This window comes from Carcharodon carcharias, chromosome 2 (genome assembly GCF_017639515.1).
Source record: "Carcharodon carcharias isolate sCarCar2 chromosome 2, sCarCar2.pri, whole genome shotgun sequence".
Classification (NCBI taxonomy): Eukaryota; Metazoa; Chordata; class Chondrichthyes; order Lamniformes; family Lamnidae; genus Carcharodon; species Carcharodon carcharias.
Genome location: NC_054468.1, coordinates 190,990,979 through 191,018,595, shown reverse-complemented (window position 1 = coordinate 191,018,595; position 27,617 = coordinate 190,990,979). Strand labels below are relative to the sequence as shown.

Genomic DNA, 27,617 nt, shown 5'->3' with positions numbered 1-27,617 from the left:
GATAACATCAGGCTGCACAGGGAGACCTTTATAATGTCTCACTTTACCACGTGTTGCCTCCATGGAGTGACGTGGGGGTCCGACCGATGGAAGATTCCTCAGCATTCGTTAACAGGCTGCCCACTGACAGGCGGCTCCAAACTCTCCGCGCTGTCCTAGTGCCCGCCCTCTCCCCCCAACTCCCTCCCCGAGCCCCGCCGACTGCGCTCTGCTTCCTGCTTGAGGCGCAGGGATCGTTGGAACTCAGGCGGACTCCCAAGTAGATTTCAAAACACCGGCTTTCAGGCAAATGTAACAGCGGAGAGGAGCTTTGTGGATGGTAGCTGGCATCCCCCGTTTTAAGGGACTTTGCTTCCCAACTGTAGCCCAAGATAATCTTTTAACAGTAAATATCTAGCGTTATTTCCCAGTGCCCTTCTGGGTGGAGGGATAGACAGAGTGAGCAGAGTTTCACCCCCCACCGCCGCCGCTTTACAGCATAGGCAATAGGCAGAAACAACCCGTAAGAGCAAAATGCTTTTCGCGAGATAGTGTGAAGATTTATTTAACTCATTGCTTCAAAGTGGCAGTGACAATAAGGGTGACGCTGCTGATAGTTTTGTTTATAAGTGTACTCCTTCGTAGCATCAATAAATGTTTTCAACGGTCCTTTTCCCCACTGAATCGCCAATTTGTATCCCTATCAGCCATTTAACACCCTTTTCATTTGGAGACAGCTTGGATCCTGTGACCACCTTAAACTACAAATTACAGAAATAAAGCTGTTCATGCTAGCACAAGCCATCTGAAAACATGAAACTGTACTGAAGCTATTTAACACGTGTGGCATCAGAGAGCAGCACAGCAGCCCGTGTTTACTCCGATCCCTATTTGATTTTTCCAAAGCTGCTGTATGATGGAAAATCCAAGCCCTTTAAGCTTACAAAGCACGGGATCAAAGAGATTCACACAGAAACCCAGTGAAGATGAACTTTTGCTTCAAATCGTGTGATTCATGGCGAGATAAAGTCTCTCATCATCTGCAACGTTTTCATTCCAGGGACTTATTACATACTAGAATTATACTATGTGGAGTTATGCAAATTCTTGTAGACAGTTTAATGCTTTGAGTTTAACAATATTGAAGGGGAGAGGGAACACAATTGCCCTGTTGCTTGCTTCACAGCTGTTCTAGTCCTTGTAGCTAAACATTGTGTAAAAATAAAAACAACTCGAGCTCGCCTCAGATAAATATTTTATCAGTGACGATCAGAATACTCGATTTGGAAAGGAGCGCTAGGGCCCGGGGGCGCCACATTTGGCGCGGTGCGAGCTGCCTGTCCACAGAATGGTGCTCGTGGTGCGCTCTGCCTCGGTGACAAGGCAATCCTCATCACTTGAGAAATCGTCTACCTACGTGACTCAGAATATTAGACTGGACAGCAGGACGGGTCGTTCAGTTTCTAAACCAACAGACAGTTGGACAAATATTTCCACATCGCAGGGGAAAATAAACTGATTCAGACTCGGCAGCACCGCTGGAATTCTCCCTTCAAAAACGTGCAGTTAAATCAAACACACAACTCACACAAAGTAAATGCCAGTTTCTTCAGCAACTCCCCACCTCTCTCCAGGACCTAGCGTTGACTGACTACACAATGGCTACATTTGCTGCCGTGTACAGATGTATATGCCGAGATTATAGGCAAGTGCTAAATGTTTTGAAGCATTTTACACCCCTTTTACAACAACAAAGCCCTCGAGGACTGGACAAAGTCATTGATAGTTTTAAGCGGAGTGCTGAAACTTCACTAGATGGAAGAAGCCACCTCAGATGGATGCTAAAGATCTAACTGTAGAATACTAACCGGGTGATAAGCTCCTGGTTGTTCCCCCCACCCACCATCAGCAACAAGATGAACTGGCCTGTATCTCACTACTCTGTGGGCTTCAATTCTCGCCCCATCTAGCTCTGAGGGGTCATACAGACTCGAAACGTTAACTCTGTTTCTCTCTCCACAGGTGCTATCAAACCAGCTGAGTTTTTTTTCCCCAACATTTTCTGTTATTCCAATTCTCGCCCCATTTCCCTACCTAACTTCAAACTAGCTCCTTGTATATGAACCGCAGATGTTTGTTACGGGAATAAAGCGCAGACCTGTTTTGTCTAAAGGAGACAAAATGATTGGTGCAACTCCCAGCAAGGACCAGCCCTTAGAAAATGGGACAACTCACAAGCATAAATCTGAATTAATACTCGTCTTTATTGACTTGTTACTATTTCAACCAGCATTGATTCTTCCGTTGAATTCCAGATCATCATTCTGTTCTGAAGGGATCTGTACACAAAATACGGTGGAATGTATGGATTTGGAACAGGTTTATTTTGAAGTCCTTGGAAAGAAACAGTGCTTTATTTAAAAGGCAGCACGTCCCCCCTATCATACACAATTTCATGCATTCACAGAATGAGCATTTTTGCAGTTCACATTGGTTTGCGCCAAGTCCAAATGATCACAAGGTTCATGGGTCTGCATCATTTTTCCCGGCAGCTACATCAGTCTTTGCCTCCTCGTCACTCTCTTTATCCCAGTCTTTCATTGTAGCTCCCATCATGAAGTCATCACGTAATATGTTCCATGTTGCACTATCTTCTGATTTAACCTCAACCTGCAATAGAACAGTGCATTATGAAATATAATCAAAAGCACAAATAAGCGTATAAAATTCACATTTTCATTAACTCTGGCAGTCTGAACACTCATCGGAGGCTTTTTTTTAACCCCCAGGTGCTGGCACATTAGAATATTTCCTGGCATACGAATCCGATACAGAACATGGATTTAATGAACCCGTTTGAAACGAGATACAATATTTCTTTTGATCTCTGAACCAAATTCCCTTTATGTGCTACATTACCTCACATGGCACAAAGCTGGCTTTTAGGAAGTCTGATGACTATAATATAGATCTGTGCTTGGAACGAGTCAAACGTTGTTATCGTGGCACTAATTCATTCTCTTGCGGTCGGTTGGTTCAAACGGAAGCAATCTTGTACAACATTTCCTATATTTGTGTTTAAAACTAGAGGCATCCGGCTCAGTAGTTGAAATCAGCCGTGAGTTCTCCCTCAACTCCCTTTCCTCAAAAGTTAGTTTACACGATAGCAATGTAGAATTTTACAACTGGATATGAGAACAGGATACCGTATACAGAAAGGATTAAGGTGGAGCTGGAGCGCCACTCTGAGGCACCTTTCAGCATTACACCGACCCACGATACAATGCCAAGGCACTGGCCAGCTTTTTGATGTAAAGTCATTGACAGCAGCATTGGAACATTAAAGCAGATAACCTCGTTAATTTTCTTTTAACATGAAAATCTTCAATAAAATACACGAAAAGTGTTGGTTTTGCAGCGAAGTTTTTGAAGTGGGACCTGAGCCCTGAAGCCCCCAAACCATTTTTGTAATAAAGAGTCTCTAAACCTTTCTCGCTGCCCGAAGGAAGACCTTTAATTGAAAGCTAGGAGTTCTAAACATTCTTACTTACCTACAGCTTAATCAGCATTGGAACTTTGGTCCTTCTAATTTTTCTTCAATAACAAATGAGCCTTTATTTTTTTTAGCATGCTTCAGAAGGAACCTTGAAGCTGGCAAGAGTTGTGGGTACTGTTATGAATCAATTGTGAGGCAGATAGCTCTTGAGTCTTCTACCCAATACATCTGAGATGCCCCTTTGAACTTTGCAAAGCCACAATAGCACACATTATTACCATACCCCAATGGTTCAACCACTGTTCACAGTGGTGAATGGAGGAGTCAGTATTAATATCTTTGTCTTATAACAATGTATTCGATGTGATACAGGCATGGTTTAGATTAGGTTCATTAGCATTCTGCAAGGGAATGCTAAATTACCAGGAGGTGTCAGTTTGATGCAATTTAAGCATCAAAGGGCTTGTGTATGAATTATAGCTACAGGAGACAGTGTGAAATTTATAACCACACAAAATTGTGGTTATCTAGTGACTGCATATACCACATGGAAAAAATATATTTTGACAATCATTACTGCCGTTAAAGATTCAAGAACAGCGTCGGGGCTATAAAAACACTAATTATTGAATTGTTTTCAAATGGAGTTTAAGGTTACAATCATCAATTCTCCAGGAGAACCTGGAGCTCTGATGGAGTCATGGGTACAACCAAAATTCAAAAATAAAATAAACAAATCAAGGGTGTTCACAAATCCAAGCAAACTACCTCCTCCTCTCCGACAGGCATCACCTCTTGTTAGGGTACGCTCACACAGGCGCTAGTAACACTCCAATACCTTGGCAAAGTGACCATTCTTTATGTGTGCCTAGATAGTGCCACTGGACTCCCCAAGACAGAGGGCGTCCAACCAAGTCAGATCCTGTCCTCATCCGAGCACTTTCCACCTGGGATCATGTACTTTCCAGCCAGAATCACTAAATATGATCAATAATATGAATTTTATATTCTATCGTAAATCTAACATCCAAATATTACCCCATGTGACATAAGTCAACTCAGGCCAGAGAATGAACCTGGGACTTTGTGTTAAAAACAAAAACAGAATTACCTGGAAAAACTCAGCAGGTCTGGCAGCATTGGCGGAGAAGAAAAGAGTTGACGTTTCGAGTCCTCATGACCCTTCTTTTCTTTTCTTCTCCGCCGATGCTGCCAGACCTGCTGAGTTTTTCCAGGTAATTCTGTTTTTGTTTTGGATTTCCAGCATCCGCAGTTTTTTTGTTTTTATCTCTGGGACTTTGTATTGTTGAGTATTACTAGGCAATAGCTTTACCCTCTGGGGCAGGGTTGCTTAATCTCGTTGCCTTTGCAGGTGCAGAGATGCATACCATACAGCCATGTCAACATGCAAGTCTATTTGTATATATGGCAATTTGCTAATTGCATTACTTTTTGATGATTTAAGATTTAGCTACCTATGATTTAGCCACCAACAATCCCAAGTGCTGCCATTTCCAAACTCCTGGTCCACAAAATAAAAACAGGAGAAATTAACAGAAAATAATTCAGCACAGATAGGACCAAGTTTCCCCCTGCCACCAACGCACCCACCCACCCACCCCCGCCCCCCCCATCCATCCCCGCACCCCCCACCACTTTCCTCTTTAAACCTTCCTTCCTTTGCTTAAAGGTCTGCATGATTATAAAAGACATTTTCACCACTTTCTTTCCCAATGGACAGATCTTTCCACAATGGATTTGCAGTTCATCATTCAAACATCTCAAAGATCATCAGCACTCAACATTTTTACAGACAGCAACATGTTCAGTTCTGCAAATCGGAAAGTTGCTGCCAAAGTTATCGTGGGCCTCCACAAACGTTGTTATACCAACACCTCATCAAGAGTCACAGCACTAAAATACATGAAGGATACCCGCTAAACACATCTGAAAAAAATTGAGGTTTATTCATTAAATAATTTTTAATGATGTGATACAGTTAAATTACTGAACAACCTCTCTGGCACTGAAAACTTAAAATTGAAAAGCTCATTCCTTCAGATTTTAATTGTCTCATCCCTCTCAATTTCATCTTGCTTTCTGTCTATTTTGCTGACATGATTTTATATTGTATTAAATACACTTTCTGCTTTAAACTCTTTGTCTCAATAAATGTTCATCGATCTGATTGGTTGAAAACATGTCACTGTTTGCACAGGTCCCAGATCCCCTCTGTAGAGCACGAGACCAAAATGGATCTCTATTTCTGTAAGTCATCATGCAAAGTCCATGAAAAGTGTGTGGGTAACTGTGAATGTAACAAATGTCAGCATCGTTCTTCCTCCACTGATCACACATTCTGAGGCAATAAGCTCCTTTTTCTCCAAAGCAAACATCATTCCTTTGCAATGCCAAGAAAACCTTACCCAGAATACCATAAGTTCAGTTTTTTTATCTAATGGCTTAAACTATGTAAAAAAACTGAAAAGGGGAAAATCTATTATTGGATCTCTGCCTCCCATGTGAAATTTCAAAATTAGACCTATATAGGAAAACCTCTTCAAGAATTTCCACCATTAAATGATTTTAAGGGTACATTTCGTGGTTTCTTTTCACAGAAACGTGTATTAAATTGCAAATGTTAATTATAGGCACTGGTCTAACGGAAAGAAAGTAAAGACTGAATACAATGAAGAAACTATGAGTGGTTTGGTCTGTAGTAGTTGTCAGCTCCAGATTGCTTAGTTTGAGGGAAAAAAAATAAATAACTTAATTGGGCGGTTCAGCAGTGCATGCCCATTGGTAATTGGAAAATTCCTATCTGTCAAGCGAATGGACTAAGTTTGTGATTACCTGAAAAATCCCAATGACAAATGCGAAACAATCAGCATGGTTAACATTAGTTATTTGAGCCAAGGATTTTTGTGCCATACAACATTTTTTAATTAGATTTTTCAATGACAAGAATAGCAATTTCACTGATCTCCTGCAGCATATTTTTTCCAATAGTTTAGTTTGGTTCGTGGCTCTATACTTGACATTCTTTCCTTTCCATCAGGATCCATGCCAAAACTTCATGAACAGATCAAATGCAAAAGCACAACATTTGGAGTTGCTCTGATCAGCAGCCAATTACAAGACTTCTTTTCTCTTGCTGCTGATCGGTGGGGCCGAAACTACAACTCACATTAAAACCATGTGTGAAGTCAGAAAAATGGAAGAATCTCTTCTACCTGGCAGTTTATTTCTTCCTAGCCATAAAAGCAACTTGTTTTGAACTTAATAATCCTCAAATTTTGACCTACATTAAATTGATTGTTTTTTAATTTTTTAAAGGAATTCAATAATGAACGGATTGACTGATGTTTTTGTTGATTACTAAAGTGTCAAGGTCCACATGCAGAGCCTTAGACTGGACCCAGAGTCTCAGTTTGGGGCAAAAGCAAAATACTGCCGATGATGGAATTCTGAAATAAAAACACAAAGTGCCAGAAATAATCAGCAGGTCTGGCAACATCAATGAAGAGAAACAGAGTTATCATTCCAGGTCGATAACTTTTCATTAGTTTAGGAGCCAGCTGAATCCATATTAACTAAAAGATAGGCATTCAATACCCTCCTCACAAGCCACTTTCCTATCCACGTACCCAATGTAATATTAGACTCTTCTTGGTATTGTTAACTACAAACTAAATAATCTGCAATTGCATTCAATTTTGAAGTCAAGCCTTCAAAGTCTGGATAAGACACAACTTCGTAAAACAAACTATTCAAAATAAATTAAACAATTTTTAATGATGACTTGCAAACCTAAGTAATTTAGATGACTAATTTTGACAATTTGGGATAAAGCCCAGTCATTAAGAGGCTGGCATCTCAACATATTGCTGAAAATGATCAAAGTACTGTTAAACAAATTACCTCTTCACTTATGTAAACACAGTAGCCAATCTGCGTACAGCAAGATTTTTCAAATAGTAAATGAGATGATTAACCAGATGAATCTCTTTTAGGCCGGGGAAGCTTATCAGCCAAAATACTAGAATTCCCTGCCCTGTGAAAACAGCCAAGGGTAAGGTGTCACTTTGAATGACACATCCAACAACACAGTATTCCCCAAGTATTGCATTTAGTGATAACCTAGATTATATGCTCAAGCTCTGGAGACTTGAACCCAAAACCTTTGACACAGCAGAGAGCACTAATTCTGTTAATTGAATCATACTGATACGAAGTTGATACAGAAAGCATACCTGCAGTATTACAAGGCAAATGCTGTTGCTCGATGCTCATTTTTAGTGCCATATTTTAACCACATGGCATTTACCTATGTCCAGGAGATCCCAAGGACAATTTGTTGAAATGCAACAACTTCACAAAAGCAATTTATTCAAAATGCAGCTTCCATTTGTCCTACTTTTGAATCCATTCTCTTTTCATAAAGCTTACAAAAAGCCTTGATTTTATGTAGTACCTTAGTCTCAACTGAACATCTCAATCATACAAGGAATTATTTTTGAAACCCTGTATGATAAATGCAGCAGCTGTTTTAGATCCAGCAAGATTCTCACAAACAGCAACGAGATGAATGATCAGTTCATTTGTTTTCAGTGGTGCTACTGGTTGAGGAAGGAATGTTGGCTAGGACAAAAAGAAATTTCTGCTCTTCAAATATTGCCATGAGATCCTTAACTTTCATATAAACTACCAAACAGGTAGACTGAGTTTACCTTTATGTCTGAAAGAATGATTTGAAGGTGCAGAAGCCATTTCCCCAGCCAGTTTGTACAAAGCGTAGAAGAACTTAATAAACAATGAACAAGAAAATAATCTTATATTAGTGCTAAGTCTATTCTAGGATTTGCTTCTAAACTCATTAAAAGATAGAAATCACAACTGTCATGCCAGTGCAGGCATGAAGATATTACATTTTTTAAAAAACTGTATTCCTTTTAAAATGGACCCTGATGAACTGTAAGATGGCTGCCGAGGGGTCACCTGAGTTTTGCAACTTCAACAGCCTAGCAAGCTTTCTGGCAAGTTCCAAATTGGATTATAATGGACAGGCATCGCTCTTGAACAGATGTACCTAAAAAGCACTCTTCCGTGAAATTTCACACATGTTATTGTCAAGGATTACTCCGGGGATAATAAACACCCAGACTTTGATTCTGGGTCTGCCATGTAACAAAGGGGAGCTATCGAGACTGAAATGCTAAAGGCCATTTATTACATATCAATACCTTTTGACCATGTGACTGAAATGCCTTCTTCATTATGAAGGGCCATCACTTGTTTTCCATCGTGTATCAATGGCCATTCATCATATGATCTAAATTGCCCTCTGATTTTGAAATGCTTCAATCCAAAAACTGAGAGAGAGACTGGGCAGTCTGCAGAACACCAGCAACAACATCACAGCTGCAAAGCAAGGCAATGTCATCTTGTCTTAGACCTGTGAAGCCTAAAATCTTTTAAAAGCCTCCTCCAACCTGTTTCGAACAGCTCTGATTTTGCCTGTAATAAATTGGAACTCAGGTTACAATAGCCATCAGGACCTGTCTACATGACCTGCTGAACAATAGTTACTTCAAAGGAACAGTGCAGTTAATCTGGGTTTGACCCTAGCCACCTGAATTTCAATTCCAGAATGGGAAAAGCTCCTTCCCTTCACTGGGCTCTCCAAGACAAGTGAATTGCTAACTATTCCATTTGGTTTTAATACCGCGGAAGTGCACCACCTTCTTTAATTGTATCTTTCTTGGGTGTATGCTGTGTGATTAATGTAGTGTAGACTTTCCAGGATGTGTATGTGAATAAATAATACTCCATGTTTAAATCCATGCTGCTGGTGACTTTTAAATTAACCACACAATAACATGGTTTTGGGAACACACATCAGCCTTATTACAATTAAACTACACTGATTACGGACAGGAGGGAAAGGGAATTGAGGGTTTCAGTCTATCTTTCTTCCCTGTCTGTAAGGCAACTCTAACAATGAACCTTATCATTCATATTTGACTTAAAAATTTGAGCATACGTGCACTTCTAAACCATAAGTTCTTCTGCTTGATATATTTTAAGTACAAACATGATAAAATCCTTTAAAGAAGGCTACAGCTTAATTAGCTTCAGTCGTATTTTCTAGTGAGCCCGCTGAGATGCCTTTCCTTTAAAGATCGCCTCCAACTGTCTTCCCAAAGTCAGTAGTAATATTAGAATCTTGCAACTGATTTTATTACCCTTTTCATATCAGATATGCTGGGATTTGCAACAGCCTGTTCTGTTGAATGTGTGGACCTTTCCAAAGAATTTGCCTTGTCTTTTTATAACCATAAATTAAGTGGACAGGTGATATGAATAGCCAGGCTCAAGTTTACCAAAAGGCTGCTAGTAAAATCCAAAATGATCCAGTCAGAAGTCTGACATATTTAAAATGATGAATCAGATCATGAATTAACAAATATCTTCCAAATGTCATGGAACATTCTGTCATTGGAAGAGTATGCCAATTGCACTTGTTTACCTTTATATAAATATAAATATATTTATACCTTTACAGTTTTCTTACAATTTTAAGAGCATTACTATTATGGACAGCACGTTGCAGGGAGGTAAAAACGTTAATCATATTTTTAAAGAACTGGTGAATAGCACTTATTTAATGCTGTTCATTTTCACTAAGAAATAATATAGATGAGATTGAAGTGAAAACAATGGAGATTCTATTGGCATGCTCATTGATACAATTGACTTGTGCCAATTAGTACAACCAAATTACAAGACTTTTTTGTACCAATTGTTAAGCAGTCAGATACTGGCAGTGGCCAGAGCGACCTGGAAAAGGGAGAAAGATGGAGAGAAAAGAAAAAGTCAAATTTGTCAATTATTCATAGTTTATAGAAACAAGAGGATAATTTAACAAAATGACTCACTATATTCGTATAATGGTCAATTTTCTTCAGTTGAGTTGATGCAATCACTTGGGTATCAAAAAGCTAACCAGCTAAGGTGCAGCATATATACTTATTCAGTTGTTTAGATTCTGTTCAACTAAACAGGCACAATTATGCAATGAGTCTTTGGTTTAGTAGTTAGCTAACTATGGATTTGTTGAAAAATTCTCAAAGCCAGCTGGATTTCATTTTGTATGAGAACACTTATGTAAGACACTATTCATTAACCTAAAAGAGTGGTATAATATATTTGTACATAACTTCAACCATTTTGGAATATTTGAAGTTAGCTTTCTGCCAAATTGAATGTCTGTTGCACCAATGGCAAAAACAGTATTCAGTGATAATTATTTAATTTTATGTCTTTACCGGAAGAAAAAAAATCAACTCACAGAAGCTAAAGAGATGAGCCCTTCAACCAATACGGCATTTAATATTTCAAACATTTTTTGGGTTCATGTTCACCACTTCTCCTTTTGGAAACCGAGGTGTATGGGCAGAACTTCAACTGCTGGTCACCTGTTTCATATCTAAAAACGAGTGACTAGCAATTGAAAGTTCAATAGGGACCATGTAGCCCATTTGCCTGTCTCAATCAAGTTTTAGGCTGGCCTTTAATGGGTGCTTAACACTCCTGCCTAAAACAGGCAAGAAGCTGTTTGGTTAAGTAAACTGGGGTCATATGCCTGCTATGTTTAAAGAGAAATGGGTACATCAGTTCCATCTCTCTAAGTGTCGCGAGATCCCAGCAGCTATCCTTAAAGCAATCACTGGAAGCCACTCCCAAAAGGTAAGTTTTGCATGTTTTTTTTAATGGATCTTATTAGGAGCACAGTCTCAAAAATCTCCAGCCCAGTCTTGCCACTCCCCCCACAACCACATCCCCATCCTCTTTCGCAGGCCTAGCTGTGCCATTTTTCCATGTGGAAAACCAACAAGCTGCAGCCTGCTGGGTGCCCACAGCTTACCAACACAGGATGTTAATGAAAATGACACAGGTTTGGACTTCCTGACTGGTGTTTTGGCTCAGCAGATTGCCAATATCACACCCGTCAGTGCCCAAACCACCGAATAGTGAGATATCGGCAATGTGCTCAGCCAAAACAGCTGTCAGGAGGTGCCCAAACCAAAAGTCTTTTCCGCAGTTTACTTTGCACTCCTGCAACATATCTCAAGTTGTGATGTTGTCCAGAACACTAAACCTTAAACTGTTGCCTTGTAGCATTTTTCTCATCCATGACAGAGGTGGCAAGAAAACAGTCATATGTGCTTAAAAGACTTGTGTAAACTTTGTTTCTAATGATATTGAAATGTTGCCAACTTAAATCATCAAAATTGGATTTATCGCTTTAACAAACTTTGAAATTACCTGTAACGTTTCAATAGATTGTGCAACTTAAAATTCAACTTTGCAACCATAAAGGGATCTGTTTCCCTGACTGCATTTATACATTTTTTAAAAAGTGCAATGCAGCTGGTTTACTTACTGTTTTTACTGTCCAAAGTATCCTTCTACATTGGCCTAGAGCTAACTACACGATATAGAAATGAGCTCAGCAAAAGCCCAGTCCCCTCATGTTGCTAGGTAACACACCAAATCTTTCCAAATATTTCAGCATTAGTACGCATAAGCTCAGCTTTATAAGCTTGAAGTATTTAATTACAACACCCAATCTTCTTTTGGACAAACCTTCCACAATCTAATGAAGTCTTAGTATTGACACACAATGCTTCAAAAAACTTACTAAAACACAGGATAAGAAGTGGTTACAAGTTGCAAATGGAAAAGTATTCGACTTAGGTATTACTTTGACACTTCACAGAGGTAGGAGAAAAACAAATTGCCCCTAAAAATGTCAAGTCCAAAGTCATTTACTGAGAAAAAGACACCTTAAGTTTTATAAAACCTATTCAGGCTTACACTCAGAGGTAGTGACTTCAATCTGGGCATATGAAACCTGCAAAAAGACTACAGTTTCAAGCAATGAAAGCAAATATTTGACCCCAGCCAACAGCTCTTTCAATCACAAAATAAACAGTCAAACCTCAAACCATTCAGGCTATTTCTCTGCGTAAAAACTAGAAGAATGGATGCACAAGCATGACATGTATCCCATCACCTTTTCAATATTTTAAATGCCACATTTTACTGGAAAACAAATTACATTTTTATACCATTTTAAAGAAAAAACAAATGGGCATAATTTCAATCAAATACCAATGCTCACCCCCAAAAGGATTTAAGGATAAAAATATACTTGCACACCCAAGCTGCCAAATAATTTTAGAAACATCAAAATATTTTAAAATCCCATATGTCAAGATGCATCACATCTAACTATATAACTATTAAACGTTTCTGCTTGATATTAATTGACAATGACCACAAAAAGCCATGTATCAGTTGCATCCAGGGCGCCATCAGTTCAAACAACTAAAGGGGCAAGAATTTTATTTTAGGATACTAGTCTTTAATATAAATATGATACAAAGCCACTAAATGACGCAATCAAGGAGGAATTAGGAAAATTGTCCAAATTTGATCTGTCCATCATCTAAATTAAATCATTAGAAGAAAAAAGCTCGTATTTATAGAGCACTTTTCACAACCCATGGGACATCCCAAGGCACTTCACTACAAATTAAGTACTTTTGACATTTGTTACTGCCTTAGGCAGTGATCCTCCTTTGTGACCATTACCCTTGATGGACAATATATTCCTGTTCAATGACGTCACTCGAGATACAACTACTATCACCAGATCCACACTCCCACATTCCACCTCTGCCATCCTCAGTAATTAAACTTCAGCATCCAAGAGCAAGAGCTTTAGGTGACTGCAAATTATGGTAGGATAGGGATGGAAATGTTGCTTGAAGCTTGCGAGTGTTGAGGTACTGTTAGAGCCATTCTAAGTTTTAGTATAAAAATGTATACCTAACTTTGTTGCTAGCCTTCAATATACTTATAATTTTACAGTAAACCATTAAGACTTAATAATGGAAAAGACTACTTTTGTGAAGTCTATTATCTGAATAACCTGCAGAGTTTTGTTAAACACAGCTGCAAGTTATGTAGGACGCTGAAGTTGCTGACAATAATAAATAAGAATGCCATTGGTCCACATTGCTGGTAAACTTCAGACTGCTGACTAGTTATCTTCTTTGACAAGAAGAAAGTTCTTACTCTGCCTTGGCAAGGCCAGTATCATACCCAAGGCAGCTAAAATGTTTTGAGGATAGGCAAATTGAAAATTTCAAATCTAACATTGATAGATTTTTATTAGATAAGGGTATTAAAACTTTACAAAACGAAGCAAGTAAATAGAGTTGAGATACAGATCATCCATAAACCTACTGAATGGTGTAATAGGGTCAGGGGCAAAACACCATTACTTCTAAGTTTGCCTCAAATTCAACACAACCCAATTTAGAAATATTCACCATTTCTTCATCATCAATGGGTCAAAATCCTGGAACTCTCACTGTAACAACACTGTGAGAGTATCTTCACCACAAGACCGCAGCATTCAAGAAGGCCGTTCACCATCACCTTCTCAAAGAAAATTAGGGGTATTCATTAAATGTTGGCCTTGCCAGTGAAATCCACTTCCGTGAATGAACAATAGAAAAGAACCACTCCTGTTCATAGTAACTGATGACCTCTATAGTACAAAATAAATAAACAAAGCACCCAACCACATTGTTAACTATTAAACCTGTGACCAATAAGGCAGACATGACAGCAGATGATGATTTGCTACCTGTGCAATTAAGTCAAAACAAAGTGTGTTTAGAGCCTTCCACTGATGAGGGCAAAGTCTGCTGCTTTTCAAATGCCAAAGATGCATTCAGATCTGTTGGAGGCTGCAATTTATTCAGTTGGCATATCCCTCAACAGGCTGAAGTACAGGCCCATTTGCACAAGGGATTAACACGGGTGATAAAGCCAGTCAGAAAATAAGCTTTGAGGAACTAGTCTATATTGCCTATTAAAAGGGTGGGGAGATGTGGACGGTGCTCATTACAAGAGTAAAATGTTGGTCTCGGCAAGGTGAATGTTCAATAGACATAGCATCAGTCTTAATGATTAGAGTCACAAACCACCAAATTGCCTCTTGCCTGCCATGAAACAATTTTAGCACTCTTGTGCCAACTCATCTGAGAATCTGATGCACTCCATTCACCATCCTCAATATCTAGCTAGCCAATGGTATATTGTTGTGGGTATGATCAGGTGCTCTCTCAAAAGATGTCAAACCGAAAATACAAATGTTTCTATTGCTAAATGAGGGTAGTGATTAATGCAGGATCTTTAGGACACAGGTGAGAAGGGGCAAAATGCTCTGGTTTTACTCATCTTTATTCAGTGACAGCAAAGTTCTAATATAGGTCAAGCTCGTGGCAAGAGAAGCACATGCAAATAGTTCCCCTCCATCCCTCAGAGCACCTAGGTTTCCTTTGTCCCTTGAGAGAGATCAGGTACCAAGGTGCGAGGTGGATTGGTGACAAAAGAGGAAAAATTGTTGTAGGTAGGAGCCTCTGTCATGTTTGGATATTAGGAAGAGGCAAGCAGTTGTTAAAGCTCCACATTTCCAGTGGTGAAACAATTACGAGGGAGTATATAGTGTGTGCTCACATCATCGGCAAGAGGTCACAATGTATAGCTTATGGCAAAATGTGCTGCTTAACATGTCATTCAGGACCTGCTCTTTGGAGTAGGAACAGGAATAAAACAAGGCATGCAAGGGGTCTTTGAGGTCAACTTAGTTCCAAAATGGGAGCCGAGAGTTTGGAGTTTGCTATAGTGAAATGACGAGAGCTGAAGAAATGACTGGGACTAGGATTATTCCTACTTTGCCCAAGATGACACTGCAGTTAATTCCCTAATGGGTAGTTTGCTCCTAATTGGAAGCTAAGGCTCAATGCTTTTAAGTGGCACAGGCTTAATTGACTAAACTGCAACAATATCTCTATGTACATTTGGAAGGTTCCAAACCTTGGTTCTTGTCAAACTGCAAACAGGTTTTTTTGCATCTCAGTAATGCTGGGCATCCTTAGTGGGAAAAGTGTGTGGATTCCACATTAAACAGAATCTGCTTAAATAAATGCACAAATAATTTGGTTTGGAGACTCTTAAGCAACAAACACTGATCTGGTAAAAGGAAACCTATGTTTATTGACTGGGGTGGATAAGGCAAAATATTGCAGATTCTCCATAGAAAACTGGGGTTCTGATAAGAGATCAGAGACCCGAAATGTTGACCTTTTTTTGCCTTTCTCCACAGATACTGCCTGATCTGGGGAGCATTCCAGCATTTTTAAAAAAATTTATATGAACCTGTTCTGCAACCTAATTAGTGATAATTAGGTATTATCATTTCAAATAATAATTCCCACTTCAAGTAATGAGACAATGAAATCCTCTCTTCCAAGCAAGAAAAAAATGTATTAAAAAATCTACATGTAGATCACATCAATGAATGTTATAATATCCCTGAAATTTAACTGGACAATTTGATTTAGGTGCTTTTCAAACATGTTATTTGCTAGGACACAAAACACATGCAGATACTTATAGCTAAATTAGAAGCATGCAAAGCTGATACTGGATTCGTAATGCAAGCTGGTAAATTTGTGATAACGTAAAAGCGACATGAGGAAAAACCTTTTCACGCAGTGAGGGATTCAGCAATAGTCTGGAATGCAATGCCTGACTGTGTGGTGGAGTCAGGTTCAATTGAGGCATTCAAAAGTGAATTAGACTGTTACCCGAAAAGGAAGAATGTGTGGGGTTACAGGGAGAAGGCGGGGGAATGGTGCTGGGTGAATTGCTCATTTGGAGAGTTAGTGTAGACACGATGGGTTGAATGGCCGCCTTCTGCGCTGTAACAATTCTGAGATTCTGTAATATGGAACAAATTATTTTTATCCCTCGTTTTCAAAGATTTTGTCCACTCTGAAGCAGTTTAAATTGGATGAGCAGAAATTATGAGCTTACAGGGGAGATGCCCCATTCCACAACGATCCGGCCCAATTATTTCCCACAAGCAGTTCAGCAAAAAGCATAAAAGATTGTGACTATTTGGTTTTCTTTCTCCTTTTCCTTATTGGTAATGGTTTGCTAATTGCTCAGTGTTGGGCTGATTCTTTTTATATATCCTGGTAGTTATTCATTGGTAGGACTTGCACCATCTTTTTCTGTTTTTGATTTGTGCGTTCTCTATCCTGTTCAATTGTAAGGACCAAGTGTGACATGTTTTCATGGGTATAGCTGTGAGGCAAAACCTATCCACATGAGAAAAACTTCTTGAATCCAACCTCAAATCTGAATTTTGGGGTTTCCTCAATATTTTCAATGTTGTATAAACCTTCCGTGAAATACCTACAGCGAAGCTCAGGCTATCATATTCTGCCATTGTTCACATAGTGGCCCACAAGGCCCACCATGTTCATCAAGCTACAGCCAAGTGTTGTTCAAACCTACACGAGTCAATGCCTGAGCAAGTATGGTGTTCAGAGAGTATGGACAAATGAACATTAGAAAGCGAATGTAACTTGTCATCTGTTGAACAGGTGGGAGGGAGGATCAGAAGAGGGAGTAACAGAAAGGTTAGGGAGGAGAAAAATGTTCTGAAGAAGCTTAAATTTTGAGCAACACCAAGTCCAAGAAACATCATAATTTATTTCAATGCAATGAGATGCCATGCTTTAGTTTCTACAGTTTAGGTAAAAGGATAGCAAATCAAAGTGCACCCTCCAAAAGAAAAAAAACTGCTGATGTTATAACCTATCTTTCCAAGGAAAGTGATAAAGATAATTATTACTACATATTTTACCACTTCTGCATTAGTTATGCTAACAAATTGCATCAAAATATTTCCCTGCAGAAGCCAAAGAGGTTCAAAATCCATAAGCCTGACACTCTATTAAAATTATTCATTCATGCCCCAGGATGTCCATATTGAGGGATTCAGCAATGGTAATGCCATTGAACATCAAAGGGAGATGGTTAGATTCTCTCTTGTTGGATATGGTCATTGTCTGACAATTGTGTGACACAAATGATACTTGCCACTTGTCAGCCCAAGCCTGGATATTGTCCAAGTCTTGCTGCATTTGGATGCTGACTGCTTCAGTATCTGAGGAGTCGCAATTGAACATTGTGCAATCATCAACGAACATCCCCACTTCTGACCTTATGATGGAAGGATGAAGATGGTTGGGCCTATGACAGTACCCCTGAGGAACTCGCGCAATGATGTCCTGGTTCTGATTGACCTTCAACAATCACAACCATCTTTCTTTGTGCTAAGTATGGCTCCAACCAGCATAGAGTTTTCCCTGATTCCCATTGATTCCAGTTTTGCTAGGGCTCCTCGGACAAATGATTGATGTCAATGACAGTCACTCTCACCTCAGCTCTGGAGTTTAGCTCTTTTGTCCATGTTTGCACCAAGGCTGTAATGAGGTCAGGAGCTGAGTGGCAATGGTAAAACACAAACTGATTCTCAGTGAACAGGTTATTGCTGAGTAAGTGCTGCTTCACAGTACTGTTAACAACCCCTTCCATCACTTTGCTGATGATCGAGAGTAGACTGATGGGGCAGTAATTGATCAGGTTTGATTTGTCCTGCTTTTTGTGGATAGGACATACCTGGGCAATTTTCCACATTGTTGGGCAGATACCAGTGTTGTAGCTGTACTGGAATAGCTTAGCTAGGGGTGCAGCAAATTCTGGAGCACAAGTCTTCAGTACGATTTCCAGAACGTTGTTAGGTCCTTTGCACTATCCAGTGCCTTCAGCTGTTTTTTGATATCATATGCTTCATGTTCCTTTGTTGCTGACCTCAGTACACAATGCAATTAGCAGAGTGGTTGGGTTTGTGTCCTGCACATCCTACTTTAGACTGTAGGAAAACAATGACCAGCACAACATTTATTTCACCCACACTCTACACCAGTTGGTCCACAAATTGATATGAAGTCGTATGTAGTTTCGACTACATCTCCTTGACATTCAGAACTACTACAGTTGAATCCCCCATCATTAATAACCCAAGGGTCACCATTAACCAGAAGTTTAGCTGCATCATTGTGACTCCAAGAGGCTGCAAATTCTGCGGTGAGTAAATCACTGCCTGACTCTCCAAAGTCTGTCCACCATCTACAGGTCAGGAATGTGATGGAGTACTCTCCACTTGCCCACTGGCAATCCAATCATCACCTCAAGCATTCACTCCCTCCATCAATGGCACACTGTGGCTGCAATGTGTATCACCTACCTGGTGCACTGCAGAAATCGGCCAAGATTCCTTAGGCAGCACCTTCCAAATCACTGACCTCTAGCACCTACAGCAACAAGGGCAACACATACATAGGAACACCACACCCTCCAAGTTCCGCTCCAAATCACACACCGTCCTGACTTCGAAATATATCACTGTTCCTCATTGGTGCTGGGTCAAAATCTGCAACTCCCAATCTAACCACGTGGACTATAGTGGTTCAAAGCAGCGGCTCAGTACCACCTTCTCAAGAATGATGATGGTGCGCAATAAATGTTGGCCTTGCCAGCAATGTCCATATTCCAAGAAGGAAAAAGTAAAGGTTGAGTGTCTTTGCAAGAAACACCAGAAATTGTGCTGCTACTCACCAATTAAAATTGCTGTTTAGAAGGGAGTCATCGCCGGGCAACCTCAGCAAGAGGAAGGAGCCGAACCGAGGAGAGGAGAGATGCACAAAGCCTGCCACGGCTGCCCGCTAATGGTCAGCCAGCTGACCGTCCGCCACGACCCCAGGCCCGCCTGGGGCCAGAAGGGCTCGAGCTCCAGCAGTGAGCACTCCACACCTGGACCCGAGTACGAGGTGGACGTCATTCTGTATTCCCGCTACATGGAGGGGGGAAGTGGAGTACCTGCCGAAGTGGAAGGGCTACAGCCCCAAAGCCAACACCTGGGAGCCCATCGAGAACCTGCTGAGCTGCCCCCTGGCTGGTAAGGGAGTACCATGCCCGACTGAAACGGGATCGGCCCAGGCCGAACCATCCGCCCACAGCTGTGAGTTGGTCAGAATCTTCTGGAGATAAGGAGTCTCCGAAATGGTGCTCATCCATGGCCGTGCCGCCTGAAGACACGTTTGAAGATGACCCCACCGGAACTCATCGCAATGGCAGAGGAAGTTCCCAAACTACTGGTGTATAGCCTACCAATGGCACAAGCAACTCTGAGGACTATGGAACAGAGCAGCTGAATACCAATCCCAAGGTAGAACTGGGCAAGTTACCAGATGGGAGTGATGGAGATGCTGATGTTGAGGATGCTAAGGGCAGGTGTCCCAGTCCAACAGCTTGAGTTTGGACAGCAGCCTACGCTTGTCAAGAGTTCAGCATAGTTGGAGTGCTAGTGCAGAGCAGTTTATAAAGTCCAATAAAATAATTAGCTTCTCTCAGTGCAAAAAAACCCAAAAAAACACTGCCTTAATTAGATCAAAACCGCCAAGGCAATGATCATTGTGATCATTATGATCATTAACATATGAACATACCAAACCTTTTAAAATGTGGCTATGCCACAATCACCACATGATGAACAGAAATGCCAGTGTTTATACAAAATTCCACATACCTGTTTTCCACCAGTAGCCGTCCTTTCTGCTGAGTCCCGATGTACACTCTGTCCTGATCCTCGGAGCACACTGATGAAATCTTTCTTCGAAACAGATGACAGTAACTTGGCACGCTTTCGTTCCGACCCACCCACTTCCTTAATTTTTTCATCCACACTTGTTTGATGCTTTCGCACAGCATTAAATAGCTGCACAACACCTCTGTGTATTAAACAAATAGGTTAGTCATCCCAGTCCACACAGATGGGAAACATTTGCCTAGTTTCTAGCCAATTTGCCCACTTTCCTCATACTTACACACACTAGTGTCAAGAAATATTAAAAAAAAACCATCAGGGAATAGAGTTCAAATGCCAAGTGTTCCTTTGTTGTTGACCTCAATACATGATGTAATTAGCAGAGTCGTTGGGCTTGTGTCTTGCGCATCCTAGTTTTAGACTGTAGGAAAGCAGTGCTGAACCTGACATTTATTTCACCCATACTCCACTCTAGTTGGTCCACGAATCAGTACAAAGTAGCATGTCGTTTTAGCTACATCTCCTTGATATTCAACGGAATTTACCTCAATTGGTAGCACTCTCGCCTATTAGTCGTTCTGGTTTCAAATCCCACTCCAGGGCTTAAGCACAAAAAATTCAAGGCTGACACTCCAGTGTAGTACTGTGGGAGTGCTGCACTATTGAGGTGCCATTTTCGGATGAGGCATTAAGGCCCCACCTGCTTGGGTGGATGTAAAAGATCCCAAGGCATGATATCGAGGAAGGGGCTTTATTTTCATGCATTCTGTTTGCTATTGTACTTATTCAAAAGAAAGATCCCTTCATGCTGTGCCTTCATGCAGAGCTGCGCAATACCTACCTGGTGGCTACTTTTTGGAAGTTTCTCTCGGTCTCTCGATCTTGAATGACATCAGGTTTCACTCTGCACATCTGTTCCCATTCTTTCTTTTTATTCAGCTGCCAAAGAAAGCTAATTTAAGACTATGCTGAATAATGTCTTAACTTCATAGAAATCTAAAGGTTTCTAATGAATAAATGACTGTATTAAATATCCAAAGATTTGTTGGGAACTGGTGAGACCACAGCATCAGCAAAACTACAACCTCTACAAAACAGTTACTGGTATCTGTAAACACCATACTGCAACTGGTGCCAACAAAGCAATTTTTTCTTAAAATGCAGCTTTGTGCTCAGTGTGGGACATTAGTCTGAAATGAAGTATTTGCCCCATTCAACACTTGTCAGTCTCAAGCACTCCTGTATCAGGTATAGCACAGGTTGGATGCAAAGTAAATCTCAATAATGCGCCTTTACCCCTAACTGCACCAGAATAAGATTTTCTTTTCTGACACTAGTCTCTGCCAGATTATCAACTAAATTGAATTAGCAGTTCTATATGGTAGGCCCACATCCACTAGGAATGGCAATGGAGCCAGACAAACTTGTTTCACATGGAACTCCTGCATTCAGGGAAAAGAAAACTTGCCTCCTGTCAGTTTCCAGTTCAGAGGTTAAGAATATACTAAACCACTGCACTCAGTGTCCCTCAGAATCATTTCTTTCCAAACATGCCATGTTAACTGGAATCCCAGAAATATTAGAAACGTATGTAAGTTTAATAGAATTTACTACTAAACAGCATAAACGCTGGAGGTCTGGCACAGGCTTACTGGCAGTAATCCAGTCTTGGGGGTTTGTTGACAAACTCCTCAAACTTTAAATTTTGTGGCTTAAAAAGTGATTGAGGGGTTCAAATGGCATTGCTGCCTCCAGATCCAATGCCAGCATCCCTTAAGTAACCCTCCTTCTCAAATCAAATGGCCAAGAGAAACATTTATAATTCCACACTGGTCAACAGTAAACAAAGTGCTCTCCAAGTGCAATTTTAGCACAGCTTACCCATATACACCACACAATTCCAGCAATCCCGTTTTATATTATATCACTTCACCAACAAGATATACTATAAGAAGGGAAGAAAAGATTAAAGCAATGTTTAATTTGTACGTGACTTGGAGTTAGCAGTCCAACCCAATTCACATCCTTTTTGGCTTTATATACTCTCTGCTTCTATTCAGGCATAGGCCAAGAATAAAAAGCAGACAAATTGGAACACATTGTCTGGAAACAGTGACAGCTGTGGACTCAACGATTTGGATTTCAGATGTTTGCACACCTGACAATTCAAAAATGTGGAAAACCTGAAAAGCAGTAATGTTTGTTTGGGAAGCTCAGTGGAACTTACTCAAGTTTTATAACAACCTGGAGCTGTTGTAACAAATGCTGCCGCTGCCTTTTGTGCGGAAAAGCAAATTAAACCATCTGGTTTTGAAAATCAACTATCATTTCACAATGGTATTCACTCTACCTTGGTTATAATGCACAAATGCTACAGAAAATACATCTGATTTTTTATTAGTCAACTCCATGTACCTTCCCTTCTCAGTTTCTCCTCTCCAGAAACACACTGAATTGTATGTAAAAACCCATTTTAGTGTCAGCTTCAATGGGCTCCACAGCTCTATCACCTTTAGGTATAAAATAAATCTATTTGATTTCCCATTTGGTACAGTTACCAGCTGCCAGTAAATAGATACTCCACTTGCCACCACAGATCAACATTAGAACCTGAAGGGCACTTCAATTCTTCACATATAAACTGTCAGTTGGCAACTTCCATCGCCAGTCAAGCCCACAGGCAGAAGCAGAGTACTGACATCTCAAGAATTTCTCCGACTTAAGTAAAATGCATTTTAAAAACTACATGCTATGACCCTGGTAAAGATGGAACTTGCCTGACATTCAGTCCATTACTCCCATGTAGAATTCAGTTTGTGCAGACATATTTCGTCACCTTAGGCCCATGCAAAAAATGTTACTTGTTTAAATCTTAAAGTACAATGCAATCAGTACCTGTTTCATCTTTTCCAACATTGCCTGCTTCCATTTTTCTTTTTCTTTCTGTTTCTCTTTATTTTTAGCAAGAACTGTTGGTTTGTTCCCAGGTATCTGCTTTCTTAGAATTCTGGCCATAGCATCTGCCCAGCCAGCACTGGAATTTGCTGGATTCGGGTCCATAGTTTCCTCTCTAAGTTCATTCTCTGGATCATGATTTTTCTCATCTTCAGCTGAAGAGAAGCAGTCACTTGCAAGATCTCCATCAGAATCTAAAACAGAACAGACAGGTATATTGCTCTGAATATAAGAATGCAATCTTGTGAATTTTATTTGGTGCAATGCTGACATCTAGTGTCATCAAGAGGTTCGGCAGTCTCAAAGCTCTGGCTTACCTAATTTATAATACTCAGCCTTAGAAATATTTAAGGGAAAAATTAGAAATTTGCATATTGTGCCTTTAGATCCTTCATTCAAACTTTCTATTTTCAAAACTGAATTCCTGTTAGATTAATGTAACTAATTTGTTGCCTGTAACCGGAATTCAGTTTTGCAAACATAGACTTTAAGGATACTCAGCACAATCCCTACAATTGTAGGCTATTTCTGATTTACTTAGATTATGGATATGCCAGGACCCTTCAGGCTTTTTGAATTTATTAGTGGTCAAATTGCATACGTTGGCCAAGTTGACAAACAAAACAAAAGCACACTGACAGAAGAGCGGTTCAGCAGAGGGTACAAGCAGATAAACACCCACCATCAGAGCACCAGGATGCCTTTTCTTATGAAACCGAGAAGGAGACACCTAGCTGCTCCAGTGCTGTGACACCAAAAACCTAACAAAAGCATCCCCTTTTTAAGAGGTACAACTAATCGAACACAGAATCATTAAAAAAACCTAGCCTATCAAATTAAATAATAAGACTAACATCCAGATCCAATATGTCCTCCCGTACCTGCGTGCTCTTTGGCTGCAGAAGGCCACAAGCGTACCAGCAGATACTACTTGCTCCTTCTTCAAGGCCACTCAGAACAGACAAGGCCGTGGAAGGGAGGCAGATAGCCAGAACAGCCATTTCCAGCGAGCACATTCAACTTGGGCCTGTGAATGGTCACCTTTGCCAGGCCCAGGAGCACAATAATGAGTGTTAAAATGCAGATCTGCACCTCATCTGTGCACAGCATATTATAATGTAGGCTGTGGCCAAGGCAGGTAGGGAATGAGAACAGTCAGCTTGTGTTAGTATTTTAAGTCCTACCCACCTCATAGCAAACAGCTTCAGGCCTCAGAGTAAACTTCAGTTGTTCCTGTCACACATCTTCAAAAGAAGTCATGCAACATGCCCTTTAAAAGGCAGCGCAAATTTCAAGACTTAAATGAAGTGTATGGAATAACTAGAAAAAGCTGCTGTCACTCAACAATTAAAAAAAACACGTTAAAAAACCCAAGAAGCTAAACGAAGAGCAATCTAAGAACTGTGCTACCTCAGTGCAATGCCATACTTACTAGATACAACAATCTAGAAATCAGTTTGTGCTGACAGACTGGAGTGAACTGGGCACAGTGAACAAACTCTGATGTACTTGGGGCACACTTGGTATTGGGCCTATTTTTTTAAACCAAAGACTGGTGAGTTGCAGGTAGGCATTCTCAGGTGACTTGCCAGTGAAAAGGATTTGAATTTTGGACCACTGGCAGCAGTCTTCAGGTAGCTCCCAGAAGAGCGTGAGGAAGCAGGGGCCAACAACAGTCTTCAGTATTGTAATGGACCCAGGGGAAACATGCCTGCACCTCCCAGTTCCAAATTCAAACAAGGATCATTTTGTTTGTAAACTAGTCCCTTAAAAAAACATACTGCTGGTTAGGCTAAATATAAACTAAGCTTTCCTTGAAGGGCTTTGCAAAGGGGACCTCAACCAAGCCATTGGCCTTCCTAGTTGCATTTGCAAAGATGCTAATACCCATTTCTGGTGTGGAATCTGGGCGGTTTTCTTTGCCTTCATCAATATCATGATATAACATGCCCTACTGAATGTTTTGGTGCCCATTTTGCAATGCCACCACAGAAAACATTTTTAAAAAAGTTAACATGGCTATTTTAATTGCTGCAATGATCACAATAACCTGAATTTATAAAATGCCATTAGCATTAAAAACATCCCAAGCACTTCACAAACAGGCACAATGAAAACTGATGCCAAGCCAGGGAGAAATTAGGAAGGGTGATAGATTTTGAGGGGGGTTTTATGGGTGAAATGATAGAAATTTAGAAAGAAGGCTCCAAGGAGTAGAATTGAGGTGACCGATGAGGTGAAGGGAGGGGAGAATCACAGAAAGCTGAAGGGTAACTGATTATTCTGGAGGGAATAAAATGATGCAGTTAGGGTGAGGAAGGAATTATGGATAAAGCCAGAACTTATTGAATTAACTATAAAGAATAGGAACCAGTGTAAATCAGAGAACAGTGGTTATGGATGAGCAGTATACATGTTGCCGCTTTAAAGCAAGGGCAGCAGGTGACAAAAGCATATAAAGAAGCCTGAGAGATGGCGGGTGCAATACTGCAGAGGCAGAAGGAAACGAACAGACAAGCTGTTGAGCTTTAACATTAGCTCAAGACCAAATTGGACACCAAGATTGTGAACTGTCTAAATCAGCCTGATGAGCGGCTGGGAAAAGGTTGGAATCACCTGACTTGGAAACATATCGCCATTCCTTTGCAGTCGCTGGGTCAAAATCCTGGAACTCCCTCCCTAACAGCACTGTGGGTGTACCTATACCACATGGACTGCAGCGGTTCAAAGCGGCAGGTCACCACCACCTTCTCAAGGGCAAATAGGGATGGGCAATAAATGCTGGCCCAACCAGCGAAGCCCACATTCCGTGAATCAATTAAAAAGTAAATGGGCAGTGTTTGAATCAGGGTCAGAGATAATGGCTTCAGCCTTACCAAGACTGAGCTGGAGAAAGTTGTAACTTGCCTGGGACACAATGCTGCACAAGCAGGGGCAATGGAGGAATGAGAAGTGATAAAAAAAAGTAGAGGCATCATTGACACATTTACAAAAGCTGACTGCATTCAGCTAGTGCAAATGGGATAAGAGTGAAGCTGGACGGCAAGCAATTTTGAGACTTAGCAACTCCAGCAAAATACATACATCACTGTGGTACCAATACCTAAAGTCCAGCATTTACAGGTTAACATAACAAGACATGGGCCTTTATTCATCATTCTTCCTTTTCTCCCCACGTTTTGACATTTACAAATGTACACACACAAGTGAACTGTTTAAAGCACCAATAGCATTGTACTCTTGAATGCAACCTGGCATCTGAATGAACTGTTCAGTGCCATACCTTTATGTAATCAACAATCTAAAGCATCTTAAATTCCATAGCATTAGATTCACAGTCAGCAATAAGCTGAATGTGTTTCTGGTGGGAACCTGTAACATGAATTTGGGGGAATATTAATAGGTCCTCACAACTTTGCAAGTGCAGGTTTCAGAGTAAGTTTGTGTATAGCCCAGTACTTGGGCTTACACAGAATAAGTGATACACATTAGACAACTATCTGAAAGGTGCAACTTTGCAAAACAGGAAATGGATTACAGGAGGAAGCAAAGTTCAGTCAGCTGCCAAAGTTACACCTTCCCCAATTTAGCTTGAGATGACAGCCAGGGAGACCAACGAAACTGTGGAAACAGATGCTGATGGGAGTAAGAGGTTGGCCTCAGTCTGAGGGGGCGGTAGAGGCAGGAACTCTTACAACATTTAAGTATTTAGATGAGCACTTGAAACGCCATAGTACACAGGGCTACGGGCCAAGTGCTGGAAAATGTGATTAGAACAAATAGGTGCTTGATGGCCAGCGCAGACATGACGGACCAAAGGGCCTGTTTCTGTGTTGTATAACTCTATGACTATATTTAGCTGGAGGATATCTGGTCCATCTGATCTTGATATTAAACAATTTGACAAGGTGGCAAAAGCCTTTTATTTAATGGTGAAAGTGAGACATATATATGTAAACTGATGTGTTTCTGGATAGGGTTGACCAGGAGCGCACATATACAGACGGTGAAAAGAGGGCCAAGGGTGGGTCCATGGGATTCGCTAGTGACAACAAACCTACAGATATTAGTGCCGTTGGCAATGCAGTGCTTGCTTTGATTCAGGCAAACTGAGAAGAGTGCGGAAGATGGAGTTGTCAGTGATGCTTCAAGCCAAATGGAGGTGGAAGGGGGGGGGCTTCAAACAAGTAGCTGGTAACCGTACAGATTAGAGACACAAAATAATGAGGCGAAAAGCGGAGAGGAAGGTTTTAGGCTAAATCATCCAAACAATTCAGAGCAGAAGGGACAGGCAATTGGTTTAAATGTGATGTAAATGCGGTCTGACGGTTCAAGTTAATACTGGTCACCGGGCCCGATGGGCTGCAGGCTACATGAATCCCTTAAACCGCAACCGTTCCTACTGACGTTTCGCTAAATATTCTGAAGAGCCGGAGCTGCCACTTTCCTGGGGCTCCGCTCATGTTCATTTACCACTGAATTCCGCTTCTACTCGGCGACCGTCTCCACGTGAAGCAGCTACAACCTTCAGCGCCATCTTAACCGGAAACAGCAGCCCGAGTGTAGCTCTGGCAACCTTCCCCG

At 40.7% G+C, this 27,617-nt stretch overlaps 1 protein-coding gene across 1 annotated transcript; it reads right to left on the bottom strand.

Moving 5' to 3' along the window:
• Positions 1 to 2,223: 2,223 nt before the first annotated feature.
• Positions 2,224 to 27,617, bottom strand: rrp15 (ribosomal RNA processing 15 homolog). The gene is made up of 5 exons (XM_041208282.1): positions 27,507 to 27,617; positions 22,974 to 23,227; positions 20,920 to 21,017; positions 20,061 to 20,262; positions 2,224 to 2,649 (listed from the first exon to the last, which is right to left on the bottom strand). The coding sequence occupies exons 1-5, from the start codon at positions 27,568 to 27,570 to the stop codon at positions 2,503 to 2,505; spliced, it is 765 nt and encodes a 254-aa protein (XP_041064216.1). The 5' UTR covers positions 27,571 to 27,617; the 3' UTR covers positions 2,224 to 2,502.